Genomic DNA, 23,989 nt, shown 5'->3' with positions numbered 1-23,989 from the left:
AATTCCCCCTGCACCCTCACCGCTCAGCAAATTTCCAACAGTGCAGGTGTGCACAAGCACATACGGCAGAAGGAAAACCTACCTTGCCTCTTGGGCACCAGACTTGAGCCCTGCCCCCTCCCCTGGGAATGGGGGTATCTGCTGACCCCACTCCCAGCACTACGTTTGCTTCCATCCTGATACACAGTATCTTTGAGCAAAGGTTTAAGATGAGCAAAACAGCTCCAATTAGCCATCTGAATGTAAAGCGGGTCTTTGTTTTTGTTTTTTTTTTTTTTAACAGAAGAAACAGAAAACTACTGATTTGATCAAGGCATGAAGTCGCAGAGAAACAGTTACGAAATGGAACTTGAGGGATCAACAGGAAATGCATTTTCCACGATGAATCCTGGCCATCCTGGCCGGAGCTTGGAATGGAAAGAGCGGCCCGTTACCACCTGCCGTCTCCAGATGGCGCCACAGCCCCGGGCTGCTGGGTTCTCTGCAAGGACTGCGCCACCTCGGTACCCCTCTCTGACCACAATTAGATGGTGTGTTCTCTCAATCCCGAGTGAGGCGTGGAATGATTGAAGGCCGTTTCTAGTCAGCACTCCCAATCTTAAGCCCGAGGGCGGAAGCGGAGCCCATAACGGGACCTTACCTCTTCCTGTCTCTAGCTGCTCCCTCATTCATGTTTTCCTTGGACTGCAAGGAAATGTTAATGATGGGGCAAAACACTTATTATATAATTTTTTTAAATGAGAAAACTGCTCCTTTTTAAATTTCACCTTTGGAAGATTCAGTGGTTCCTAACCCACTTTACCACCTTGGTTGCTCATTCACACGGCAGGTCTCTTGAGTAGCCACTATAAGGCAGGCCTGTGACCAGTAAGGGGGGAGAAGGGTGACCACGTACGGGCCCTGCTCTTGAGGAGTGTACAGTCTACCAGAAAGCAGAGACTTCTGGGAGGCCAAAATCAAACACAAGTGGTGTGATGTGGAGGCTTGGAGCATGGTCTCTAGAGCCAAACAGACCAGGGTTCAAATCCCGCCTGGGCCGCTTACAGTGAGGGTCCTGGGCAAACAACTCCACGCGATCGTGCCCAGAGGGAACATGAGTACATATACCTTCTAGGGCTGCTGTGGGGATAAAATGAGTTAATATGCCCTGGAACAGAGCCGGGCATACTTTCAGTGCCCCCCCAAAGCAGAGACAGAACGATGCAATGGTTAAGAACATGGGCCCCAGGACCAGAACAGATTCTTCAATTCCTGATTCTGTCCGGTATCACCTGTGTAGTAACCTTGGAGACTTTCGCTTAAACTTTCTGGGCCTTAAGCTCTCTTTGCCTCTAAAATGGGAATAACAGTGAATCCGCCTTCCTTAAGGCTGTCCTGAGGCCCAATGCGGGGATATGAATCTGAAGGATTCAGAACGATGCCTGTCGTGAGGCAGGCTCTTCCTAAGCGTCAGCCCCATTAGTGCCTGTTCCGCGCCAGGAAACCACACGGGGTACGGAAGCAGCACCCCGCGGTGCAAGCCAAGTGCCGAACGAAAATACAAGCGTCGTGAGGCTGCCTTCTTGCTGTCCCGGCCTGGCACACGCAGGAAGGCCCTCCGAGGAGGGAACCATTAGTGAGGGAAGAAGGGAGGGGTGACACAGGCACGAGGGTTTACAGCGGGGGGGAGACAGTGGCTGGCAACGTCTGGGAAACTAAAACGGGAAGGCGATGGGGCCCCGGGCTGTGGTGGTCAGCGCAGGCGGTGGTGGTGCGCACCGTGGCCTCGGCAAGGAGCCGGACGGCCTGGGAGCCCTTGCACACAGAGCGGGCCCCGCTTATGGGCCTGTCCTGACATGGCTCTCTGCCCTTTTGAGGGCTGTCTGCAGCTTCTGGGCAGTGGCCTCCCACTTTGGCGTGAAGGGGTCTGGTCGCCTGTGGCGCGGGGACGACAGAGCAGAAGGCCCGCTGCATACACGTTTGGTCGCCTCGTGTGGAATGTGGACGTCGGCTGGGACGTCCGAAGGCGTGGGCTCCCGTCCGAGCTGGGGCCCTAACGGCCTGTTAGCATGAAGAAGGGGCTTCACTTCTGGGAGCCTCAATTTCCTTGTTTGCTATGGGGCCAGCATCTGGTTGCAGGCGTTACTGAAGCATCAAACAAGCTAGAACATGTTACATCCCTAAAGCACTCCCCTCATGTGAAATAGTGCAAACAGGGTGACCTTCGACAAACCAGTTACTGCCTGAACTGGTGTTTCCTACGCTTTAAAATGGGACATACTCTTCCCTTACTCGCTGTTATAACGATTAAATACAATCATTGCACATAAGGGCTGGTAGAACAGGGTGTGGCAAAAAAAATGCTTACTGTATGTTCCTGGTTATTTCTCTTGCTGTTACAATGACCCTGCATATATCTTCAGGGTGTGAACATCAGGCTTTCCTTCATGAGCCTTGTCCTCAGTCCTCAAATGAATTCAGCACTGTACTCAACTTCCTAATTTATATCCAAGGTATTATGTGTGAAAGCTCTAATACATTCCTAGGCCAATTAGCACAAATGAGAACAGCTCTGATCTCTATGCGGTCTATTAGCATCTCTCTGTTCTGTGGGTAACACTAGTGCTCTAAAACCAATCCGCTTTTTCAAAAACCCATCGGTGAGTAGAGAGGCAAACAGAAGTTCCCCATCCTCCGCTGTGCCCACACCGAGCATCTCAGCACGGCAGGGACAAGCTGACTCTCTCCTCCACTTGACTTTTTGCTTTGTTTTCTTTCAAATAATACCGTGTACTCCTGAAATTTTCTATTTGGACTGGACATTGCTATGGCAATGTTTTGTTTTGGGAACAAAAAGAAAAGAGATCAAAAAAAACATAATCAGTCCCAAGGGCTTCCAGATGAAAAAGTGAATCAATCAGTAAAAACCCATTGTGGTTCTGGGAAAAAAAACAACAACTTTTAAGCGCATGTTCAGGAACTAATGCATCATTGGAATCCTTTTCAACATGTGGAATTCTGAAAACGGAAAAAGGACAGCTCAAGAGAACAGTTCCAATAAGAAAAAAAGTGATGAATGGGGCGCCTGGCTGGCTCAGTTGGTGGAGCGGACGGCTCCTGATCTCAGGGTTGTGGGCTCGAGCCCCACACTGAGTGTAGAGATTACTTAAAATCTTTAAAAAAAAAAAAAAAGAAAGAAAGAAAGAAAAAAAAGAAAAAGAAAAAAGGAAAGGAAAAAGTGATGAAAATTGAGAAATGTGGGTTTCTCTCAAGGAGTAATTGTAAAGTGCAATTTGTTTAATGGTTCTGTTACATCTCACACACAGTGCAAAATTTAAAAATTATGCGAAGTGTTTCCAGACTCTTCTGCCCTGTTTCAATCACCCACCCTGAACTTGCTACTGGTCTAGGCACTAGAGCTATGGCTATAAGAAGGGCTATTCCCCTAAAAGGCTGTATTTTTAAATGCCAGGACACCAACTGCAAAGGGAAAATGAAGAAAAGAGATGGCGGGACGGGGGAAGCTCTCCGGGTCCCTGGCAGCCGCAGAGCCCACAGAGGCGCCTATACAACGCCCACAGGGCAGCACAGAGGGGTCAGGACGTGCCCGAGGGAGCCATGGCATTAAAAACAACATTAGTTTTGGGGAAATCAAGAACTAAGGGCTAGGCTCTGATTTGCCCAGGTTATAATACCCACTAGCAAATGGCCCAGATGCCTTCTGCCGAATGACCGAGGGGTCAGAAATCCTGGGGAATTCACTCTCATCACCAACTACAATGTCGCTTCCATTTTTATTTCAAGGCAAAAGCTGTGTTAGGAAAATTTATAACAGAAGCAACAACGTGTAAAATAAGGAGATCATTTTTGTTGATTTCTACCGAAGAGTAAGATGGATGTGGGAGAAGGTAAAAGTGTCCATTTCAACTTCATTTCGGATGGGTCAGAACATCTAGTCAGACACTAATAAGACAGATGCTCTGCAAGACTGTTCCCTCTCCCTGACTCTGGAAGAAACAATTACGCAACCCCCTGTGTGAATCAGCCATTCTTTGCATTTGTGTTTGATTACTACCCTGCAGATCGGCAATAGCATTGAATCGAGATCATTCACTAAACTTAACTTGGCTGCTCTTCGTAAAATATTTCAAGCAGTAATATTTTCTTGGAGCTAAACTCCTTCCAAGTAAAATACTTAGTAGCCACAATCTTTAAAACTCTCTATGAGAACACATTGTTGAAGAAAAGAACTCATGGTAAGACACTTAGGAGCACAGTCCAATTTCTAGGAGGGTTTATAGAATTGCTTTCTGCCGGTATAAAACACGGCTTTGAAAAGTAGTACATGAAAGGTAAACCATGCCAATATAATTTGCTTTTAGGCCGCTTAAAGAAGCCATCTGTAAAAGATGAAGGAATGTGCCATCAGCCTAGCATTCCTTTCCTAAACCTGCGATCAAAGGGACAGCACTGTCATTGAATCAATGCTTGCCAAATTAACACATCAGTGCCTACATGTTTAGGACTTAATGGAATTAAACTATTAATAGAAAAAGAAGGGTTTTTTTTCCCTAAATGTTTTTTAACATTTATTTTTTGAGAGAGAGAGAGAGAGAGAGAGAGGGAGAGACAGAGCATGATCAGGGGAGGGTCAGAGAGAGAGAGAGACACAGAATCCAAAGCAGGCTCCTCCAGGCTCTGAGCTGTCAGCACAGAGCCCGATGCAGGGCCCAAACCCACAAACTGAGATAATGAGCTGACCTGAAGTCAGGTGCTTTAACAGACTGAGCCACCCAGGGGCCCCAATCCAAAAAGCAGTTTTAAAAATAAATTCTTTTATAGTTCATTTGACAAAGTGGTTCTATAGTTTGCTTTTTTTTTTTTTTTACTGAATATTTGCTGTAGATATTCTTATTGCTATGAACTGCTATAGGTACACTATCAAAAATAATAACTTGTTATGCATTCATAGCTTCCTTGTTGTTATTATTTCACATGTAATGCTGAGGGCGTTTAAGTGGCCTACAGATGCTCTGAACTTTCCATCTTGAGCTTTTCTCAGTATTCTTCCCCTACTCTAATGAGGCCTTGTTACACTATCTACTATTGGTAGAACCTACCAACAGCCTAGGTTTGGGAAACTAAAGAAAGCTTTTCTGTTTAAAAACAAAAAATGTGACAAAAAATGTGTTGGAGCACTTGGCTACATCCTTCAGTAGAGCATGCGACTCTTGATCTCAGGGTTGCTGAGTTTGAGCCCCATGTTGGGCGTAGAGACTGCTTAACATAATAATAAAGTAAAAATAAAATTTGAAGATGGTTTTGTTTGGAACTGCCTGATATATCAGACAGTGTTCGTTTACCTTTAGGAGAGCAAAGTGGAAAATAAGGTATTAAGAAGGTGGAGTAGAAGACAATCAACCGTTTCTTCAAAATTTCACTTCAACTGCTAAGTTATAAAAGCTTCTTGTAATTATCCCAAAAAAATTATTTCGGGGACCTTAAATGATTAAAATATCAGCATCATACTTAAGTGCTTAAAAAAATAAACTAGGGGGAGGATTTACGTCCAAGCATTATGTAATTTACAAAATGTTTACTCTGGCAATACCAAGAAAAAGGCAACAAAGAAAATTCTGGAAGGATGGTGGTGTTAGTGGCAAGCACAGTTTTGGGACCTTCCCCAATTGCCCAGAAAAACACAGAGCAGGTAGATAAAACAAAAACCCAGAACTAGGTGATAATCCCCAAATGCAAGTGGGAGGAAGAAGCCACCAAAAACCACATGACCTGCATATTATCGGTCTCGGTGTGGAAAAGTCATTGGTCAATGATGGGGGGCCTCACAGACCTAAGACCAACCCACGAGGACACCAGCAATGGAAACTGGGAAGGCTTTTGGCCACTCCAATAGCAGGTGAGGACAGGGACCTGGATACAAAGGTCTGAAGGGGCTGGAACAATCTAGACTCAGTCCAGACCCCATACTCTACAGGCCAACCAGACAGGACTCCTTTCTGAGACAGGCCCCACAGTAAGGACAAATTCCAAGGAATGGAATCAAAGCTGAGAAGGACAGAAGTCAGAGGGGCAGAGGAATGAGAAAATCCAAATAAAGGCAGGCTAGGAAATCTCAGAAAGCAAGCCAGCATGTTTCTAAACGCCACCTGAAAAGGACGGACAGGGGAGCTCTGTGAAGTTAGGTTGGCTATGTGAGCTGAGCCACCTTCGAACAACTCTAAACGCACATAAAAATAAGAAGGGGCGCCTGGGTGGCTCAGTAGGTTAACTATCTGACTTTGGCTCATGTCATACCTCAAGGTTTGTGAGTTCGAGCCCCGTGTCAGACTTTGTGCTGACAGCTCAGAGCCTGAAGCCTGCTTCAGATTCTGTCTCCCTCTTTCTCTGTCCATCCCCCATTTGTGTTTTGTCTCTCTCTCTCTCTCAAAAATAAACATAAAAAAATTAAAGAGTAAAAGAAAAAAGTAAAAGAAAACAAGTCAAGCTATCATAAGAAACAAAGAGAATATAATAAGGCATAGAACAGCATTCCTATAAACAATATAAGAATGCTAAGAAGGTGTGCTCAAAAAGAGGTAAAAATCATCACATACTATTTCAAAACAATAAAATCCAGTACATCTAAATCAGAACTTAAAAAGCTCAAAAGGTAGCAAAAATTTCAAAATTAGAAATAAAATAAGAATCACTTTAGAAGACTGACCAAGAAAGAACACAGTATCAAAAGCATAGCAATGCCCTCCCAAAAATAAAAGGTAAAAAACAAAAAAAATGGTTAAAGTTCTGAAGCTAACTAATTTAACATTGTGTGTTGACTAGACTTTAATTAAATAATACATTTTTTTAGGGGCGCCTGGGTGGCTCAATCGGTTAAGCGTCCAACTTTGGCTCAGGTCATGATCTCACGGTTCGTGGGTTCAAGCCCGCGTCAGGTTCTGTGCTAACTGCCAGCTCAGAGTCTGGAGCCTGTTTCAGATTCTGTGTCTCCCTCTCTCTCTGACCTTCACCTGCTCACAACCTTTCTCTCTCTCTCTCTCTCTCTGAAATAAATGAAACATTAAAAGAAAACACATTTTTTTTAAATTAAAAAAAAAATGAACACGAAAAAAGGTTGGGAGAGAAACTAACCATTACTGAAGATAGGAAAAGAAGAAAAAGCATATGGATAACAGGAGTCACTGAAGAGGAAAACAGAACAAATATTAAGACTATAATTGAAGAAAACATTCCTGGGAGGGGGAAAAACCCTGAAACCTTATACTGAAAGAACAGATCATGGGGTCTGGGGGGTACCTGGGTGGCTCACAGTCAGCTGAGCATCCAACTCCTGATTTTGGGTCAAGTCATAATCCCAGGGTCATGGGATTGGGACTTGAGTCAGGCTCTGCACTGAGTGTGAAGCCTGCTTGGGATTTTCTTCTCTCTCTCTCTGCCCCTCCCGCACTCCCCTCCACCCCCCGCCCCCAGCTGGTGGGTTGCACNGTCATGATCTCATGGTCCATGGGTTCGAGCCCTGTGTTGGGCTCTGTGCTGACTGCCAGCTCAGAGCCTGGAGCCTGTTTCGGATTCTATATCTCCCTCTCTCTCTCTGACCCTCCCCTGCTCACGCGGTCTCTCTCTCAGAAATAAATTTTTAAAAAATTAAAAAAAATAAATAAACCACAAACCTTGGAATGCCACCTGAGAATAACCAACAATATTCTAGCAAGATTACTATATTCTTCAAAAACTTTTTAATGTTTATTTTTGAGAGACAGAGACAGCATCAGCAGGGGAGGGGCAGAGAGAGAGAGAGGGAGGCACAGAATCTGAAGCAGGCTCCAGGCTCTGAGCTGTCAGCAGAGTCCGATGCAGGACTCAAACCCATGAACCGTGAGATCATGACCTGAGCTGAAGTTGGACACTTAACCGACTGAGCCACCCAGGCGCCCCAAGATTACTATGTTCTAAGAAAAACAAAATCTTATGAACATTTAGGCACAAAGAATATATGGTATATAAGGGAGAGGGAATTAGATTATGTCATTTCTTCTGACAACAACACTTTATGACGAAAGAAAATGGAATAATATATTTAGACACTTAAGGAAAGGCTATGAACCAAAGATTTTATATCCAGAAAAACTCACCTTCAAATTTGTAAAGGTCACAGACCAGCTATTATCTATGTACAAGAACTTAGAAAATATTGTTCCCATGAGCCTTTTCTATTTGATTCCATTCTTTGGAATTTCTCCTCAGTGTGGAGGGCCTGTCCCAGAGGGGCTCAAGCACTCTCTGGTTGAGTTCTAGTGTACTGGGGTCTAGAATCTACCAGGGAAGGAGCTTCAGATGACCTAGATGACTAGAAAGAGGCTGACATAAGGACCTATGGAGAGCACCAAATACAATTACCTAGAGAAATAGGACAGGAGAGGTTGTTAAATGTAATGGCTATGTGATCTTGGAATTACTGAGCACCTCATTTTATTTTTATTGATTTATTTTTATTTTANCCCTTCTTCTCCCCCTTGTTCCTCAGTTAAATTCCTCCTAATCCGAGAGAGAATATATCTTAAGCAGGCTCCACGCTCAGCACAGAGCCTGAAGTGGGGCTCAGTCCCATGACTGTGAGATCATGGTCTGAGCCAAACGACGCTCAACTGACTAAGCCACCCAGATGCCCTCAGAGTACAACATTTTTAAAGAACAGAGATAGTGTAGATTAAAAAGTTGTACCTTCCTGGGGCTCCTGCTTGGGATTCTCTCTCTCCCTCTCTCTCTGCCCCTCTCTCACTTAGAGGATACTCTCTCATACAAAATAAAGAAACGTTAAAAAAAAAAGTTGTGGAAACTATTTTGAGCAATCACAAACTGATTTATGGTGGTCATAACAGTATTTTTGCCTGTTGTATGTAATAGTAATGAAGCCCATGAGACAGATCAGGGCAGTCTAATTCACACTGAACCCTTCAGACCCCAGATTCTCAGTGTGCAAGAAGAAAGATAAAGGTGCAATATTCAAGGTTAGGCTAAAACCATATAGTCCTGAGTTTTAACAGGGAATATTAAGGTGAGGTCACATGGTATTTTATCTTTAAATATACATGTATATTCTAGCCCCATTTACCACCAGGTCTTTAAAAAAAATGATCACCATGGTAACAATGACCATTCCTAGCACCCAGACTGTGATCTATCCATTTTTCATGAAAAGAAACCAGAGCTTCTGAGAGAAGTGGCGATATGAGGTATGGGTGAAAAAATGTCCAAGAGAGCACGGAACACCGTAACATACCAAATAGCAGGGAAGCCATCAAAAACAACTAGGGTGTGTCAAAAGGACTCAGGAAGCTTGAAGAAGTTCCCATTAACAAAAAGTGAGCTGGGCTTTGAGATAAGAATTGTAATGAATCGAAACCCATGAAAGATGTTTCAATCCATGAATTCAAAATTAAATGAAAGGGGGAAAAAAATCTAACTGGTCATCTGAGAAAGAGAGAACCAATTCATAATCTTGAAGACGGAGTAAATAAAAGGAGAGAGTCAAGCATTTATCCTACTTTCCTACATGAACAGTACTACTGGCCAAACAGTAGAGAAGAGGGGGCACCCCCCTTACAATTTTTACCAGCTGAAACCTGAAAACAAAATAACAGAATTTACTATCTCCATTTTGTGGGCCCTAAGGACTGGCTAGATCTGGGGGCTGAGCATCAACAGCTGCACAAATCAAAAAGAACAAAGACCAGACAACTTGGTATCATGGGCCCCTTGATGGAAGAACAAAACACTAGCTATCATCTTGCCAGAGGGAGCCTGAATGTGATCACACTTCAGGATCCAGCTGCCAATTTATAGGGAATTTGGAGGATAGAGGAACATGTTGAAATGCACCAGGAACGTACAACCTGCAGACACTAAGATAGTTGAAAGATGCAGGTCAAAGGTCACACTCCTTCATTAGATTCATCGTTAAGGACAAGAAAACGAAGGAAAAGGAATCGAGAGGTTACAAAAGACTTAAAAGAAATATCAAGTTCTTTGAACTTTTAAACTTTAAGTGGTAGTGTCTAGAAATGCACTTGTGGGTGATTAAAAACCATGGAGAAGGGCAAGTGGGAGTAGCGGATACTTGTGGAGGGAGGGAGAGAGGGAGGGAGGGAGGCAGGGAGGGAGCGAGGGAGCGGGAGGGTTTCTGACCAGGAAGGGGCACAGGGGAGAGCCTGAGAAGGCTGGCAGAGTTCGGTCTCCTGACCCGGGTGCTGGTTACACGAGATTGACTTAACTGAACTCCCTTACCTGTTTGTTTAGCATGTTTTATAATAAAAAGGTTTCTGTTCTGTTTTTGTTTTTTCTTTTTTAGATAAATCAAACCTCTTCTTCTTCTTCTTTTTTTTTAATGTTCTATTTATTTCTGAGAGAAAGACAGAGAGAGAGAGAGGCGCAGCATGAGCAGGGGAGGGTCAGAGAGAGAGGGAGATACAGAATTGGAAACAGGCCCCAGGCTCTGAGCTGGCAGTCAGCACAGAGCCCGATGTGGGGCTCGAACCCACTAGCTGTGAGATCATGACCTCAGCTGAAGTCAGACGCTTAACCGATTAAGCCACCCAGGCACCCCTCAAACCTGTTCTTCAAGAGAAGTTAAGGCTCTCAGTTTAAGATTTTGGCATCGGGGGTCTAAACAATGCTCCTTTCCCTTAGTAAAATATGTCTGCAGCCACAAAAATGATCAATTTAGCAACGCACACCCAGCAGAACAATTCCTTTTAACATATTTCCTTAATATGATTTGGCTGCCAAAATTATGAAATCACAGGAGGAGCCACCCTCAGCCAAAAGTCCATGACGAAAAATGAGTAAATGTTTAAATGACACAGTTCAGGAATTAATTTGTGTTTATGTCAAGTAATTTTAGTTAATAAAGGCTTCCAAGCACTGTTTCTAAGTCTGGCTCGGGCCACAAGAAACGAAGAGGGCAATGCATCTGCCGTGCAAGAGCGCCTGTAAGTGCCGCAGGCCCCGCCGCCCCCTAGTGCAGCTCGGGCACATCACTCCCCTTTCAACACATTGGGGGCGAGGATTAAAAATTGATCCAAACCGACAATTACATGTCAAGGCTAAGAAGAACGTAATCAAGAACAAGAAGCTTTACGTTAAAAAGTATCCCAGAGCCTGGTTTCACACGTAATCTACTTCTGGAATCTAAATGAGGAAATGTAAAGAACTTACTTTGAAAATCTCTCATCTGGTTTGTCTACCTGCATAAGAAGGCATTTCTTAACCAGGGCCGAACTAGACAGAACACACCTGATGCTGGCTTGAAAATAAGCGCTTTACTTATTGCTCAACTTTACTATTTACTATTTCCCAATATATGCGTTATGTCCCATTTTATACATGTAACCTTTGGCATCTTATTTCACTATAAAGATATCATTCACGCTGGCAGTTTTTGTTTTCCTTTTGTGGGAGGGAGTCCAATGGCATTCACAGAATTATCGGAAAGCCATTTTACTTCCCTCAGAATCTTCACATGGAGCAGAAGTGACAACAGTCAATGGGCATGCACACACACACGCACACTCATGCCAAAGAAGGAAACCAATAAGGCCCGACCTCTTTGACATAAGGGCTTATAAAGGGCTTAGCTGTAGTTACCCTTTCAGGTCGCTACGTCACAGCGCAATCCAACGGATAATCAAAACTGCTACGACTTTCTGCTTTCCAAGCCTCTGCACACACATGCTTTTTGAAAGTAGGAGGTAGGTCCCGCTGGCCTGCGCGCCACCCCCTGGGAGCTTACCATAACTGTGCAGTCCTCTGAACCACTGGCGATGACCTGGTCATTGTGCGGGCACCAGTCAATGTCGAGCACCGGTCCTGTGTGGCCACATACTGTAGGGTAGGATTTGTCAATTCGACCAGTCTGAAGGAAGAGAGAAACAGACGTGCTGTGACACCAACACCACGGAGTTTGGGTGCTTTCTCAGAACCATCTTTCTTATATTACCTCCACCCCGAACTCTCAGGTGTCTGTATACGATGACATTCTTGTTGATCAATGTCAACTAGTTAAGAACTGTCAACTTTTGTGTCTAGAAACAGCTAATGCCAAGGACACGCCACCAAATTATAAGGATCCACATTTCTGGAACCACAAAGACTTTATTTAATCAACTGCATTTATAGACACAGTGAACAAGAATCCTAAATCTTTTCAACAAAATGCAATTTGTAAATTATAGGTGTGTTTTCACTGTTAAAAAAGAATAACAAAAAAAACTGGTATTATTCAAAATGTTAAATATAACTTTTAATATAATTAGCTGATAGCCTTAAATATACAAATTGCCAGTTCTGGAAACGAATGGCAGCATAAGCACACACAGTTAGGGTAGTAAAAATAAAAGCTTTAGCTATTGCTTAGGGCTCAATCCGTCTAAGACAGTCTCTGTCTCTTCACTGTCTTCAGTCAACACAGAGCCAGCAGGACCAATTTATCACCACCAGCTTAGATCTCACCCATTATCTAGTCCACGTCTCATTAAGAATCCAGTATTCAGGGGCGCCTGGGTGGCTCAGCTGGTTAAGTGTCCAACTCTTGATTTCAGCTCGGGTCACGATCTCATGGCTCGTGTGACTGAGCCCTGTGTCAGGCTCTATGCACAGCACAGAGTCGGCTTGGGATTCTCTCTCTGCCCCTTCCTCACTCATGGGTGCTCTCTCCTTCTCAATGTAAACAAACAGTAAGAAAACAATTTTCAATGCTGGTCATAAGTAACCATCACAATATACTCACGGGACACATCGATTTGGCTTATCAAGTCGGTTTTGTGTTAACCAAGACAAATGCTATTGTAACAACAGGTATACAAAAGCTAAACAGGTTAGTGCCAGTCCACGCGGAGGCCCTATATGCTCTAAAAGCAGGCGCACAGAAAGGAATCTGCACCAAGCAAACCGAATCATTGCTGTCGTGTTATCCTCCTGTCCAGATAAGTTGGCACGACCCTGGGGCAAGGCTTCTCAGATCAAGGCTTTTCAAGATCAAGAAATTCTGTGATTTCTCCACTGTGAATCAACTGTGGAAATGTCCAGAGAAGCAGTTGTGCTAAACACCAAGACCGCAGTACCCAGAGTCAGACAGATATGGGTTCAAATCCAGGCTCTCCTGCTTAAACAGTGGGCGACCTTAGGCAAGTCATACAATCTGAGCTTCAGCCCATCACCTGTGAAAGGAGTAACAATAATACTTATCTCCCAAGATTACTGCAGGATTAAATGAAATAAAATTTTTAGGTAAATCATAACTTAGTATTATAATTATCTGTATGCAGTATGGAAAAATTTAATTTCAGATATACTCAGAGATATTGCAGGCTCTGGTCTGTATCACTGCAATTAAAGTGAGTCAAATGAATTTTTTTTACTGAGCATATAGAAGTTGTATTTACACCATATTGTAGTCTATTACGTGTGCAACAGCATCATGACAAAAAAAATACAATGTCTGAACCTTAACCGAAAAGCACTTTATTGCTAAAGATGCCAGCCATCATGTGAGCTTTCACGGAGTCATGATCACTGATCACATATAAACCATAACAAATGTAATAGCAACGAAAACGTTTGAAATATCCCAAGAATTACCAAAATGTAACACAGAGACGCAAAGTGAGCAAATGCTGTTGGGAAAATGGCATCGACAGACCTCCTCGATGCAGGATTGCCACAAACCTTCAGTTTGTGAAGAAACACAGTATCTGCAAAGCAGAATAGGTGAGGTAAGCCTGTATGGTGCCTGGAATATAGTAAATAATAAAAAAACTACTTCTATTACTAGCTCTTCTAGTTTAATAATTTGCTCCATCATTAAGAACAACAAACAAGTGTCCTTTATGAACTTTTATGGGGGCCCAGGAGATACAGAAGTAAACACGGCAGCCCTGTCCTGGCTGAACATGGCGTCCATTTAAACCACCAAACACGGTGCGGCATGAGGCACGCCCCACAGGACAGGCACAGGTGGCAGGGACACAGAAGAAGGGGATCCAACCAGGCCTGTGGGGGTCACTGTCCTTTGGGGAGGTTTTCTTTCTTCTCCCTCTTTTTTTTCAAGTTTATGTATTTATTTTGACAGAGACAGTGCCAAGAGCGTGTGGGAGAAGGGCAGAGGGAGAGACAGGAAGAGAGAGAGAATCTCAAGCAGTCTATACTGCTGTCAGCGCAGAGCCCCACGCAGAGCACGATCTTACGAACCATGAGATGACCTGAGCCAAGATCAAGAGCTGGATGCTTAACCAACTGAGCCACCCAGGCGCGTCAGGAAGGTTTTCTGCTAAGAAAGAAGAATTCTAAATTGAGGTGTGAAGACGGTCCTGTCCACAGACCTAAAGCCTAGGTTTTTTCACATCCTCATTTCCCACTGTAAACTGAATTAAACCCAGCTTGAACCTCTGGAAAGGAACCCTAAAAGAAAGTGCCAACAAACACAGTATTGTTAGGACCTGGGTGCTATAAGGAGGGGCCCGTACGGGTCATTCATTCACAGGCAGCAAAGCACAGACGGTGGAGAAGCAGACTGCCTGGGCAGGCGTCATGGCTCTGTCAGGTGCCAGCTCTGACACCCAGGCCAAAATGACTTCATCTCTCAAACTCATCTCATCTGTAAACTGAGAATGTTAGAATTCCTTCTACACAAGCTGGTGTGAAGACTAACTGAAGATAATCTAGGTAAAGTACTTTCCTAGCACATGAAAGGCTCAATAAATGTTACCCCAAATTCAACAACTGCTGGAATCCATTCTATCATATCCCTGATCATGCCTTTCCTTAAAGAAGAAACAGCTACTAAGGACTTCAGCCAGGCGGTTTTCCCAATCTTCCTTACTGTGTCCCCACAAAAACCATGAGTAACCCACCCCTGAAGCTACCCCACCCCACCGTAATACTCAATTTCTCATGCAGGTGGTGGTGGACTTGCAGGTGTCCATTTTACAATAATACTGTAATACATGTAATATGTAATTATAGTATCAACACTGTAAACCCACCAGCCAAAAGACAGCATGTCTCAGATTCCATTATAATCAGCCACAAGACATATTTAAAAAGGAACTAAGTTAAAAAATAAAAAGGTAGGGGTGCTTGGGTGGCTCAGAGTGTCCGTGTCCAACTCTTGATTTCAGTTCAGGTCATGATTCCCAAGGCTGTAGGATAGAGCCCCCTATGTCAGGCTCCACACTGAGCATGGAGCCTGCTTGAGATTCTCTCCCCCTACCCAACGCCTGCCCCTCTCCCCCTCTCATGCTCTTTAAAACAAACAAACAAAAAAACAATAAAAAAAAAAAGGTAATTAAAGGAAGGGAAGGTCATAAAAAGATATGCCAAATAGCTAAGCGAGGACACACAGACTTATTAAAGATTAATGTCACTATATAACATTGAAACAACTCACTGGACGCTAAAGACACTAGGAAGTTTAACTCCTCTAACTACACAGATTCAAAATAATTATAGCAAAAGCTGACAGAGCTGAGGAGAAAATGACAAAGCCATAATCTTAAGAGATTTTAACAGAGACTCGCTCTCAAGCAAACAGACAAAAATTAGTACGAATATAGAAGACTTTAGTAAAAGTAACAAGCTTTATCTAATGGATACATCCAGCCTTTAAGCCAATATTTTAAAAATAAACAGTTTTTTCAAGCACACATTAAACATTACCTTTTTAATGTTTTATTTACTTTTATTATTTTTTAATGTTTTTATTTATTTCTGAGAGAGAGAGAGAGAGAGACAGCATGAGCTGGGGAGGGTCAGAGAGAGAGGGAGATACAGAATCTGAAGCAGGTTCCAGGCTCTGAGCTGTCAGCACAGAGCCCGACGTGGGGCTCGAACCCACTAACCATGAGATCATGACCTGAGCTGAAGTCAGACGCTTAACCGACTGAGCCACCCAGGCGCCCCCTTTTTTTCTTTTTCTTTTTTTAAAATTATTTTTAATGTTTTTATTTCTGAGGGAGTGAGAGAGACACAGTATGAGCAGGGGAGGGTCAGAGAGAAAGGGAGATACAGAAACATTACCTTTTTTAAACGATCAATTAGGATACCACAAAGCATCTCACAAAATACCAAGGAATCAATCTCTCGTAGCACATGTTCCGAGTACAATGCAATTTAATAAAAAATTAATAGAAAAGTATATAAACCAAAAATCCTGAAGGCATCTGAAAAATTTTTTAATTTACTAAATAATTCACATAGAAAATCATAATGGTCAATAGAAAAGCTAAAATTGATCAATAAATACAGGACATTTCATAACTTGCGGGAGAGGGCTAAAACAGACCTTAACAGAAAATCAATTAGCTTTAATTACATATATACAGAAAGTCTGAAAATTAAGGAGCTAATAATAAGCACATAAAAAAGTTCCCGTATTTTTACTCAGAATACACCCAAAGAACGTAAAATTGTGAAAAGAAATTAACAAGAAAGAAAAGAAATAATAAGCCAAATCAACACAATAGGATAGATTAAGCACAAATACCAGGAATTTAACAAGTCACGTAATATACAAACATGGTGTAAATTTACATAATATGAAAATACTAGGAATAGCATCTGATAATAAATTTTAAAACACTAGATGAAAGAGGCAATCTTCTAGGGAAAAAACCCTTTTCAAAAAATTTTCAATAAATAAAAAACCTGAATAGACTCATAGCCCATAGAACCAGTAACAAAGGTCCACATACTGCCCACCTCCCCATAAATCATGTAATACCAAAAGCCACTAGGCCCACATGGTTTTACAGGAGACCTTCACCAAACACTCAAGGAAGAGACGGTCTCAGACAAAACTTCCCAGAGAACGGAAACAAGGAGCCCCCACTGAACTCCTTGCTGAAGGGCTGTACCACCCAGACACACAGGACCGGAGGAGGAGAAACTGCAGCCTGTATGACACAAACATTGTTGCAAACTCCCCTCAAGAACCACAACAACAAACATAAGCAGACTGGAAAGACAAGTTGCAGAGAGAGTACACATGCCAACATCCTCGCCCCACAAAGTCAACAACCAACCTAACAGAATGACAGCAAACGATACGAACACGGAACTCACAGGGAAGGAAACCTGAAAAGCCTATATAGGTGTTCGAAAAGATACCTGGCCTCACTAGCAATCAGGGAACTACAAATTAAAATGCCAAGGCAACATTTTATACCTATTAAAATTGGCAACGATTTAGAAGTCTAATTAGAAGCGCTGGCAAGGATGTCAGGAAAGAGGAACTCAAAAAAACCGCTCACAGAAGGCTGTTGCTCCAATTCTTTTCGAGAGCAATCTGGAAACAGGTAGAGGTGACGACACCAACCCCTGAGCAATAGCATTTGCAGTGGTTTGGAGGAAAGAAAGTTCCCGTATTTTGCACAGAAAGGATATTAACTGCAGCATCTTTGGGATGGTGAAAACAGCAGAAACAATTTAACTGTCCTTGGTATGGAAATAACTATCACTTACATAAAAGTGGAGCCCACACTGAATATTAGTCTATGTGTACGCAGAAACACATGCAGTTAAAATACAAAAATATAATCCATACCAGCTTTGAGGAAATGGTTACCTCTGGTGAAGAAGAGGAGAAAAGAAGAATGGTATCTTAGTTACATCTGTTATGCCTTATTGTTATTTTTTTTTTTTTATAAAAAAGGGAGGTATGAAACAAACATGGCAAAATATTAGCATCTGTTTAATCTTGTGGGTGAGTACATGAGTGTTCTAGTTTTTTGTTTCCTGTTTTTAAAAACAATTTAAAAAGAAAGTTTACTCCCAAGGAAAAAAGGTTTTTTTATCTGAACTGTTTCACCTTGCATTCTTACGCTCTGCCCAGCAAACCACGTCTGGCATCTTTGATGGCAAAGTACAGTTACTAAACTCTGAGCTTCCAAGGACACCAAACAATTTTTTCTAATACAAGTTTTTCTTAATTCTACTGAGAAGCTTACTAAAGGACTTTTTTTTTTTAGGTTAAAATTACACAATCCTGTCTTAAAGACACTGTTCGGTCAAGTGAGACATTTGAGAATAGCCGTAAATAAGCCTCTCAGCCACTCTTGGCTCAGTGTGGACAAGTCCAGAGCATCGAAGTACTAAAGAGCCAAATGTTTTCATAGGAACTTGAATGCCATTTTAAAGGGCAACTGCCACCAAGTGCCCGCCGTCCTATCAAAGCCAAATAGGAATAAAATTGCGAACCCTTTCAGAGTGCTTATATTACATGCTACGGACCGTATGAAGACCTTTGTATCTTCATTCTCACCTTTAAGAATGCTATGATATAGCATCTTTACTGTTCCCATTTTCTAAATAAAGAAATGGAGTGAAGCAGCAGAAATCTAAAGTATCAGTGATGATCTGTCCGTACTAGATTTCCACAGGGAAAGAAAACTCCCACTCAGCCATGGGTTGTGAAAAAGGCACAACGGTAATGTTAAAACTACTGGCAGCTGGTCATCAGAAGCAGAGCTACTAAAAATGATATCCTGCCAACAGCTGTTTCCTCTGGTTGTAACATCATCGCAAATCCTTACAACAAATACAACATGGAAAGTAGCATCATATTGCAGCCGAACAAAAAGGTCATCGACTAAATAAATGTCTGATAGTGAGAAAAGAACCAAAAAAAGGAAGAAAGTGTGAGAAGAACTGGCACTTTACCGGTGCACTTGGGGCACCTGGATGGCTCAGTTGGTACAGTGTCCGACTCTCGATTTCGGCTCAGGTCATGATCTCAGGGTTCTGAGATTGAGCCCCACTCTGACTACTTGCTAGCAATGGAGGCTGCTTGAGACTGTGTCTCTCTGNTTTAAAAAAAAAAAAAAAAAGGTGTTCTGATTGTTTTATGTACTGATGCTCACCACACACAATCAAGGGTCAGCTCTCTTGCTTTCAAGGGTTTATAGCTTTGAGTGTCTTCTTACCCATAATAAAATCAATCGAGAGAAAAGCACAACATATTTTACCCAAGGAGTATATGCTATTAGAAGGGCAGAGCTGGGCACTTATGAACCACTGCGAGCTTGGGTCCAAGGAAATGGAAAGAAACCATATAATAGTGGCCTTATATGGTAAAGATGTGGACGCACCGTGCTGAGAAACATTTTGCGTTAGGATTTAATGAGGACGTGTTTCTCATTCCTACCCACAGTGCATCCTCATTCATCATCCGGTCAACGGACAGAGGCCTCTGTGTCTAATCGCTGGCGTGTGAGGGGTCGCTCAGAAGAGGTACCTGCCCGCTGTAGGTCAGGCTGGCCACATGGCACACCTGAGCTTCTAAGCAGCAAATGTAAATGAATGCTGAGGCTGGAAAGAAGAGTTACAAGAATTTAATGCCAGTCCTTTTTTTCTTTTTTAACTAAGTGGTGATTTATTTTAGGAACCACCTATCAATTTCCCAAGGCTTCCACAGAGAGTAATTTCATTTACTAACAAATCAGGTCACTGTCTCATTAAGGATGTGTCACACCTCTGCTCCATCCTCTAGAATATTACCCGTTTTCTAGCATGGAATTGAGAGTTTAGCTGAGAATAGCGTCACTCTTTACACTCCCTGATTTAAAGAATGCGTAAAAACGTATTGATTACTTACCAGTCCAGCCACTTGCCATGGGAGAGCTCTTATGTACACCTCTCTAGCTCAAACTCCAGGTGGTGCGAACTGCCAGCAAGTTAACTCAAGGGGCACAAGCTGACCGAGGTTACCAAAGGCTCTGGCCCCGAGCCTCGTTCTTGCACTTGGGGATGCTAGTGGACTATAGTGGTCAGGGCACTGGCTTGTGCTCTATCATGATCTAAAAGATCCTTTGGCCTGCCCGGGGCCCAGCAACATGAGCCCCAGGGAAAATTCAGCCTCCACCGTGTATGTACAGTTGGCACAAAGCAGAGGTGTGACAGCACAATTTCCATGTGGCTGGCCCGAGCTGAGGCTGATGGCTTTGACGTGTTCCAGCCAGCACCCCTCACGGTGGCAGAAAACCACCTAGACACCAGCACTGTCATTTACTCTGGGTTTGGGGAACGTGCTCAAAAATTTCAAAGCAGCCACAAAACTCAAAAAGCTCCTGGAAACTAATGCTTCAACTAAACCCAAAGTTAGGCAACACTTTCCTCCAACAGGCATGTCTGGGGAGGGCAAAGTGGAATCAAAATTCAAGCACCGGTAAATACATTCTCTAACTGCTCTAAGAAGGAAGGCTTGTAATTTTAAGGAACTCTGCAAACGCACTCCTCCTGAGGTATACAAAACTCAGTGTAACTCTTAGGATATTCCCAGGTGTTCAAGGCATTTCCCATCAGTTTCAATGGGAAGCCCTAACTGCCTCACCTACATCTAACAGTGCATTGTCTCGCTCACACCTCAAGTCAAAGAGGAATCCATACTGATTCCGCCTGGGCGGCTCAGTCAGTGAAGAATCTGACTATNCTCTCTCTCTCTCCTAGAAATAAAAAAGAAAAAAAAATTTAAAAAAAAAAAAAAAAAAAGGAGCTGTTGGGATACCTCAGAGGAACCCGCAGACATTTCCACCCTTCCAAACTCTCAAAATTCAGCATCAGGATGCTGCCAACATGACCCGTGCATTATATAAAAGATCATTCAGAATGAGATTGTTTCTTAATGGAACAACGACCCCTCACATGATAATCATTTTTGATCCACACATTAGCTTGCTCAACATTAGGCTGAAGATGTTACCAAAACCTGGTGCTCTGGGAACCTCTAACGAATGGCTCCTTCAGAATGTTCCATTTGTTAAAGCTCAGCAGCACTTGGCCCAGCAGGCTCATTCTCCGAGGAACACAGCTTTCCTAAAAGTCCATGAGCTCCCACAGTGCTAAAAAGTGACATGTTAGTTTTATCAGTCAAATCAAGTACTCCCCTGTGAGATGCGGCTTCCGCATCCAACCTTCCAGCGGGCGCTGGCAGCCAGGCACGCGGAGGCCTGGGCTGTCGCAGGGTGCTGCTTCAGACGGTAGTCCACACCGCTGACGGTGTGGCAGCTCCCCGGCGCCCTCCCAGCCTCTGACCTGCAGTCATCTGACCCTGCCGCTTCCAGATTCGTCATTATAATCTGCGCTTATTAGCCAGACTGGCTTCCCCACCCTCGGATGGAAGGGCCTAACACCACCACTCCTCCCCTATCCTGAATCACGGAACAAGAGACTGAGATTTTCCAAACCATCTATCCCTACTTTACCTTCATATATGCTTTTATTTTAGGAAAAAACGCTGATTAAAATCACTTCATGTGCCCAAGGCCAGTGACTTTATCATCCCGTCCACACATTAGAGGACCTCCTGTAAGGCCCTGACAGCGACTCTTTGCTGGCCTCAGAGTGACATGCTGAGAACTCCAGAACTCTCGGCAAGAAGGAAAGGGAGTCAAACATGTGCTCCCAAGCAAAGGAAAAGTTTGCTGCCTGGGGAAGAGCAGCTCCATGCATACTGCGTGGAGTCCAAAAAGGATGTGTATTAAAGTGGGCTTTCTGGTTTTTCAACTTCCTTTCTCTCGTATCAGTATTACTGCCACAGATACATGCTCTGCTGAGATGGCTCCAGGCCCTGCTGCCTCACATGACGAAGCTGCAGTGTCCCTGCTGTGGGGACGGACAGCTGGGGAGAGGCCCGGGTGCCGAGACAGGGACTCCCACAGCTGACTAGAAAGCCCGAGGCACACAACACCTGACTCGTGCACAGGCTGGTCACCGAGAGGGACAGCTCCTGACCCAGGCTAGTACATTCTGAGGAGGTGTTACTTTAAGGCAACCAAAAACACTGACCTTGAGGGTAAGAGGGGGTACCCTGGAATAACACACACAGATCGGGTTGCCCCGTCCTGGAAAGTAAGCTAGACGCCCGAGCTGCCAGGGAGAGGGGGTGTGCGCCACAAGAGGCCTCACCTGCCTGTGAGCGAAAAACCACAGTCTTCATGGGCACCAGAGAAAATGCCAAGCAGATTATTCTGGTTGTTACGGGCCCTCTTTAAAACCTGGGTCTAATACTGCATAGATCATTTTAAAAAGTCCTCATTAAGAGTCGGAGGGGAGGGACGCCTGGGTGGCTCAGTCAGTTAAGTGGCTGACTTCAGCTCAGGTCAAGATCTCATGGTTGTGGGTTTGAGCCCCGCGTCGGGATCTGTGCTGACAGACAGCTCAGAGCCTGGAGCCTGTTTCAGATTCCGTGTCTCCCTCTCTCTGCCCCTCCCCCACTCATGCTCTGTCTCTGTCTCTCAAAAAAATGAAAAAAAGTTAAAAAATAAAATAAAAAAAAAAAAAAGAATCGGAGGGGAGTGGGGCGCCTGGGTGGCTCCGGTGGTTGAGCATACGAGGTCGGCTCAGGCCATGATCACACAGTTTGTGGGTTGGAGCCCTCTGTCAGGCTCTGTGCTGACAGCGCGGAGCCTGGAGCCTGCTTCAGAGTCTGTCTCCTCTCTCTGTCCCTCCCCCACTCATGTTCGGTCTCTTTCTCTCTCTCTCTCAAAAATAAATAAATACTAAAAAAAAATTTTTTTTAAAAGAATCTCAGGGAAGTTACTGTAAAACTATGGATTTCATTATCAGAAAGCAAAAACAGTGGAAGTGAATGTTTCCTGACTCAACCGCGCCCAAATATGTAATAGGGAATAGACCCTGTATTTCTTAACAAAAAATTTGTAAAGTAAAAACCTCATCACTACAGACAAGTAATTCCAAGTGCTTCTGGTCTGAGAACAAACAACAACTAGGAACCCCAGATGAGGCAGAATCTAGTCAAAATAAAATTCAGCTTGAAAGCAAAAGCTGAAAAGCAAAGTGACTACTGACAAGTGCAAATCCGGGAAAATAAGCCATTCAGCATCAAATCAGAAAGCAGAGTAATCAGTCGCTTGCACGAAGCACATGGCACCGGAGGTGTCTCCCCAGGCCCCCCTGTGAATGCTGAGAAGCTCCAGAGCTACGACCTCTTTCCGTCCCAGCTCCGCACGGGGTTACACACAAGCTTCAGAATAAAAATCCACCCTCCCTGAAGTGAGTAGGGATGAAATCCAGAAAAACAGTGTAACTTTTTTTTTTCAAGGGAGATGCCTTGGGCTCTATGGCAGACGTGGCTCACGCCGTGCAGCAGTTATAAACACGCAGGACAGGACAGACTCCGTGGACCATATCGTTTGCTCCTGACTTAAAGCCCCGCCTGAAGAGAACCCCAGGTCACCACTCCTCTAAGCGGGCCGACACGTGCTCCATCACTGCCCCTCGAAGCTCAGCCTCCCCTGACTCCACTCAGGTCCCACCCCTAACCAGCACAGACAAATTTGCTACATATGGTTATAAGGAGGTGTCTGGACAAATCAGGACTACAGATATCTGTCCATTAAGCCTTGGGTCTACTTCAGAGTAATGGGAGTTCGGACACCTCCTCTCTGCTGCGTTCCCAGACTTCGGTTCTAACGTTCAGACAGCGAGGGCTCCTGCTGGCAGCACTTGCCTGTGTGCTCGGCCCAGACCCACGCTCCAGAAAACCAGCAAAGAGTTAAACATGCTTTGCACTTGACTCAGTGGCTTCCCTTCACCACACACTCCCAGATCCCACCATTCTGTGAGCCACCAAGCAGCCAATCAAAGCAGAGGAAGGAAATTATCCTGGCCGGCTGACAGCCCCAGAGCTCTGATGGCCATATATGGTAAAAACCACTGTCAGAGCCCCGTCAGGCCAGCGGGCCGGCTGCTGCGGACACATCAGCGAGTGGCAGCGGCGGGAGAAGCCGGCCAAGGAAACATACAAAGGACGGGCTGCCTGCTCATCTCCAGGGGAGGAGGATAGGGAGGGGAGGGTGGAAGCCGTCATCTGCTGGGGCACACTCTGAGTCACAGCCACTCACTGTCATCAAAAATAGCCCCGGGGTACACTGTGAGGTTCCTTCTGCCAGGATTCTGTGCTCCGTTGTTAACTGGGGGTGAG

The 23,989-nt window shown here is 44.1% G+C and overlaps 1 protein-coding gene across 1 annotated transcript in view; it reads right to left on the bottom strand.

Moving 5' to 3' along the window:
* Positions 1-23,989, bottom strand: part of CORO1C (coronin 1C) — a 46,477-nt gene that overhangs the window by 15,050 nt on the left and 7,438 nt on the right. Inside the window, exon 2 of the mRNA XM_077765969.1 lies at positions 11,786-11,908. Coding sequence (XP_077622095.1) covers positions 11,786-11,908 — 123 coding nt within the window. The remainder of the gene's footprint in view (positions 1-11,785; positions 11,909-23,989) is intronic.

The sequence above is a fragment of the Crocuta crocuta genome, unplaced genomic scaffold (assembly GCF_008692635.1).
Source record: "Crocuta crocuta isolate KB4526 unplaced genomic scaffold, BGI_CrCroc_1.0 scaffold339, whole genome shotgun sequence".
Lineage (NCBI taxonomy): Eukaryota > Metazoa > Chordata > Mammalia > Carnivora > Hyaenidae > Crocuta > Crocuta crocuta.
This window is presented reverse-complemented; position numbering and strand designations above follow the sequence as displayed.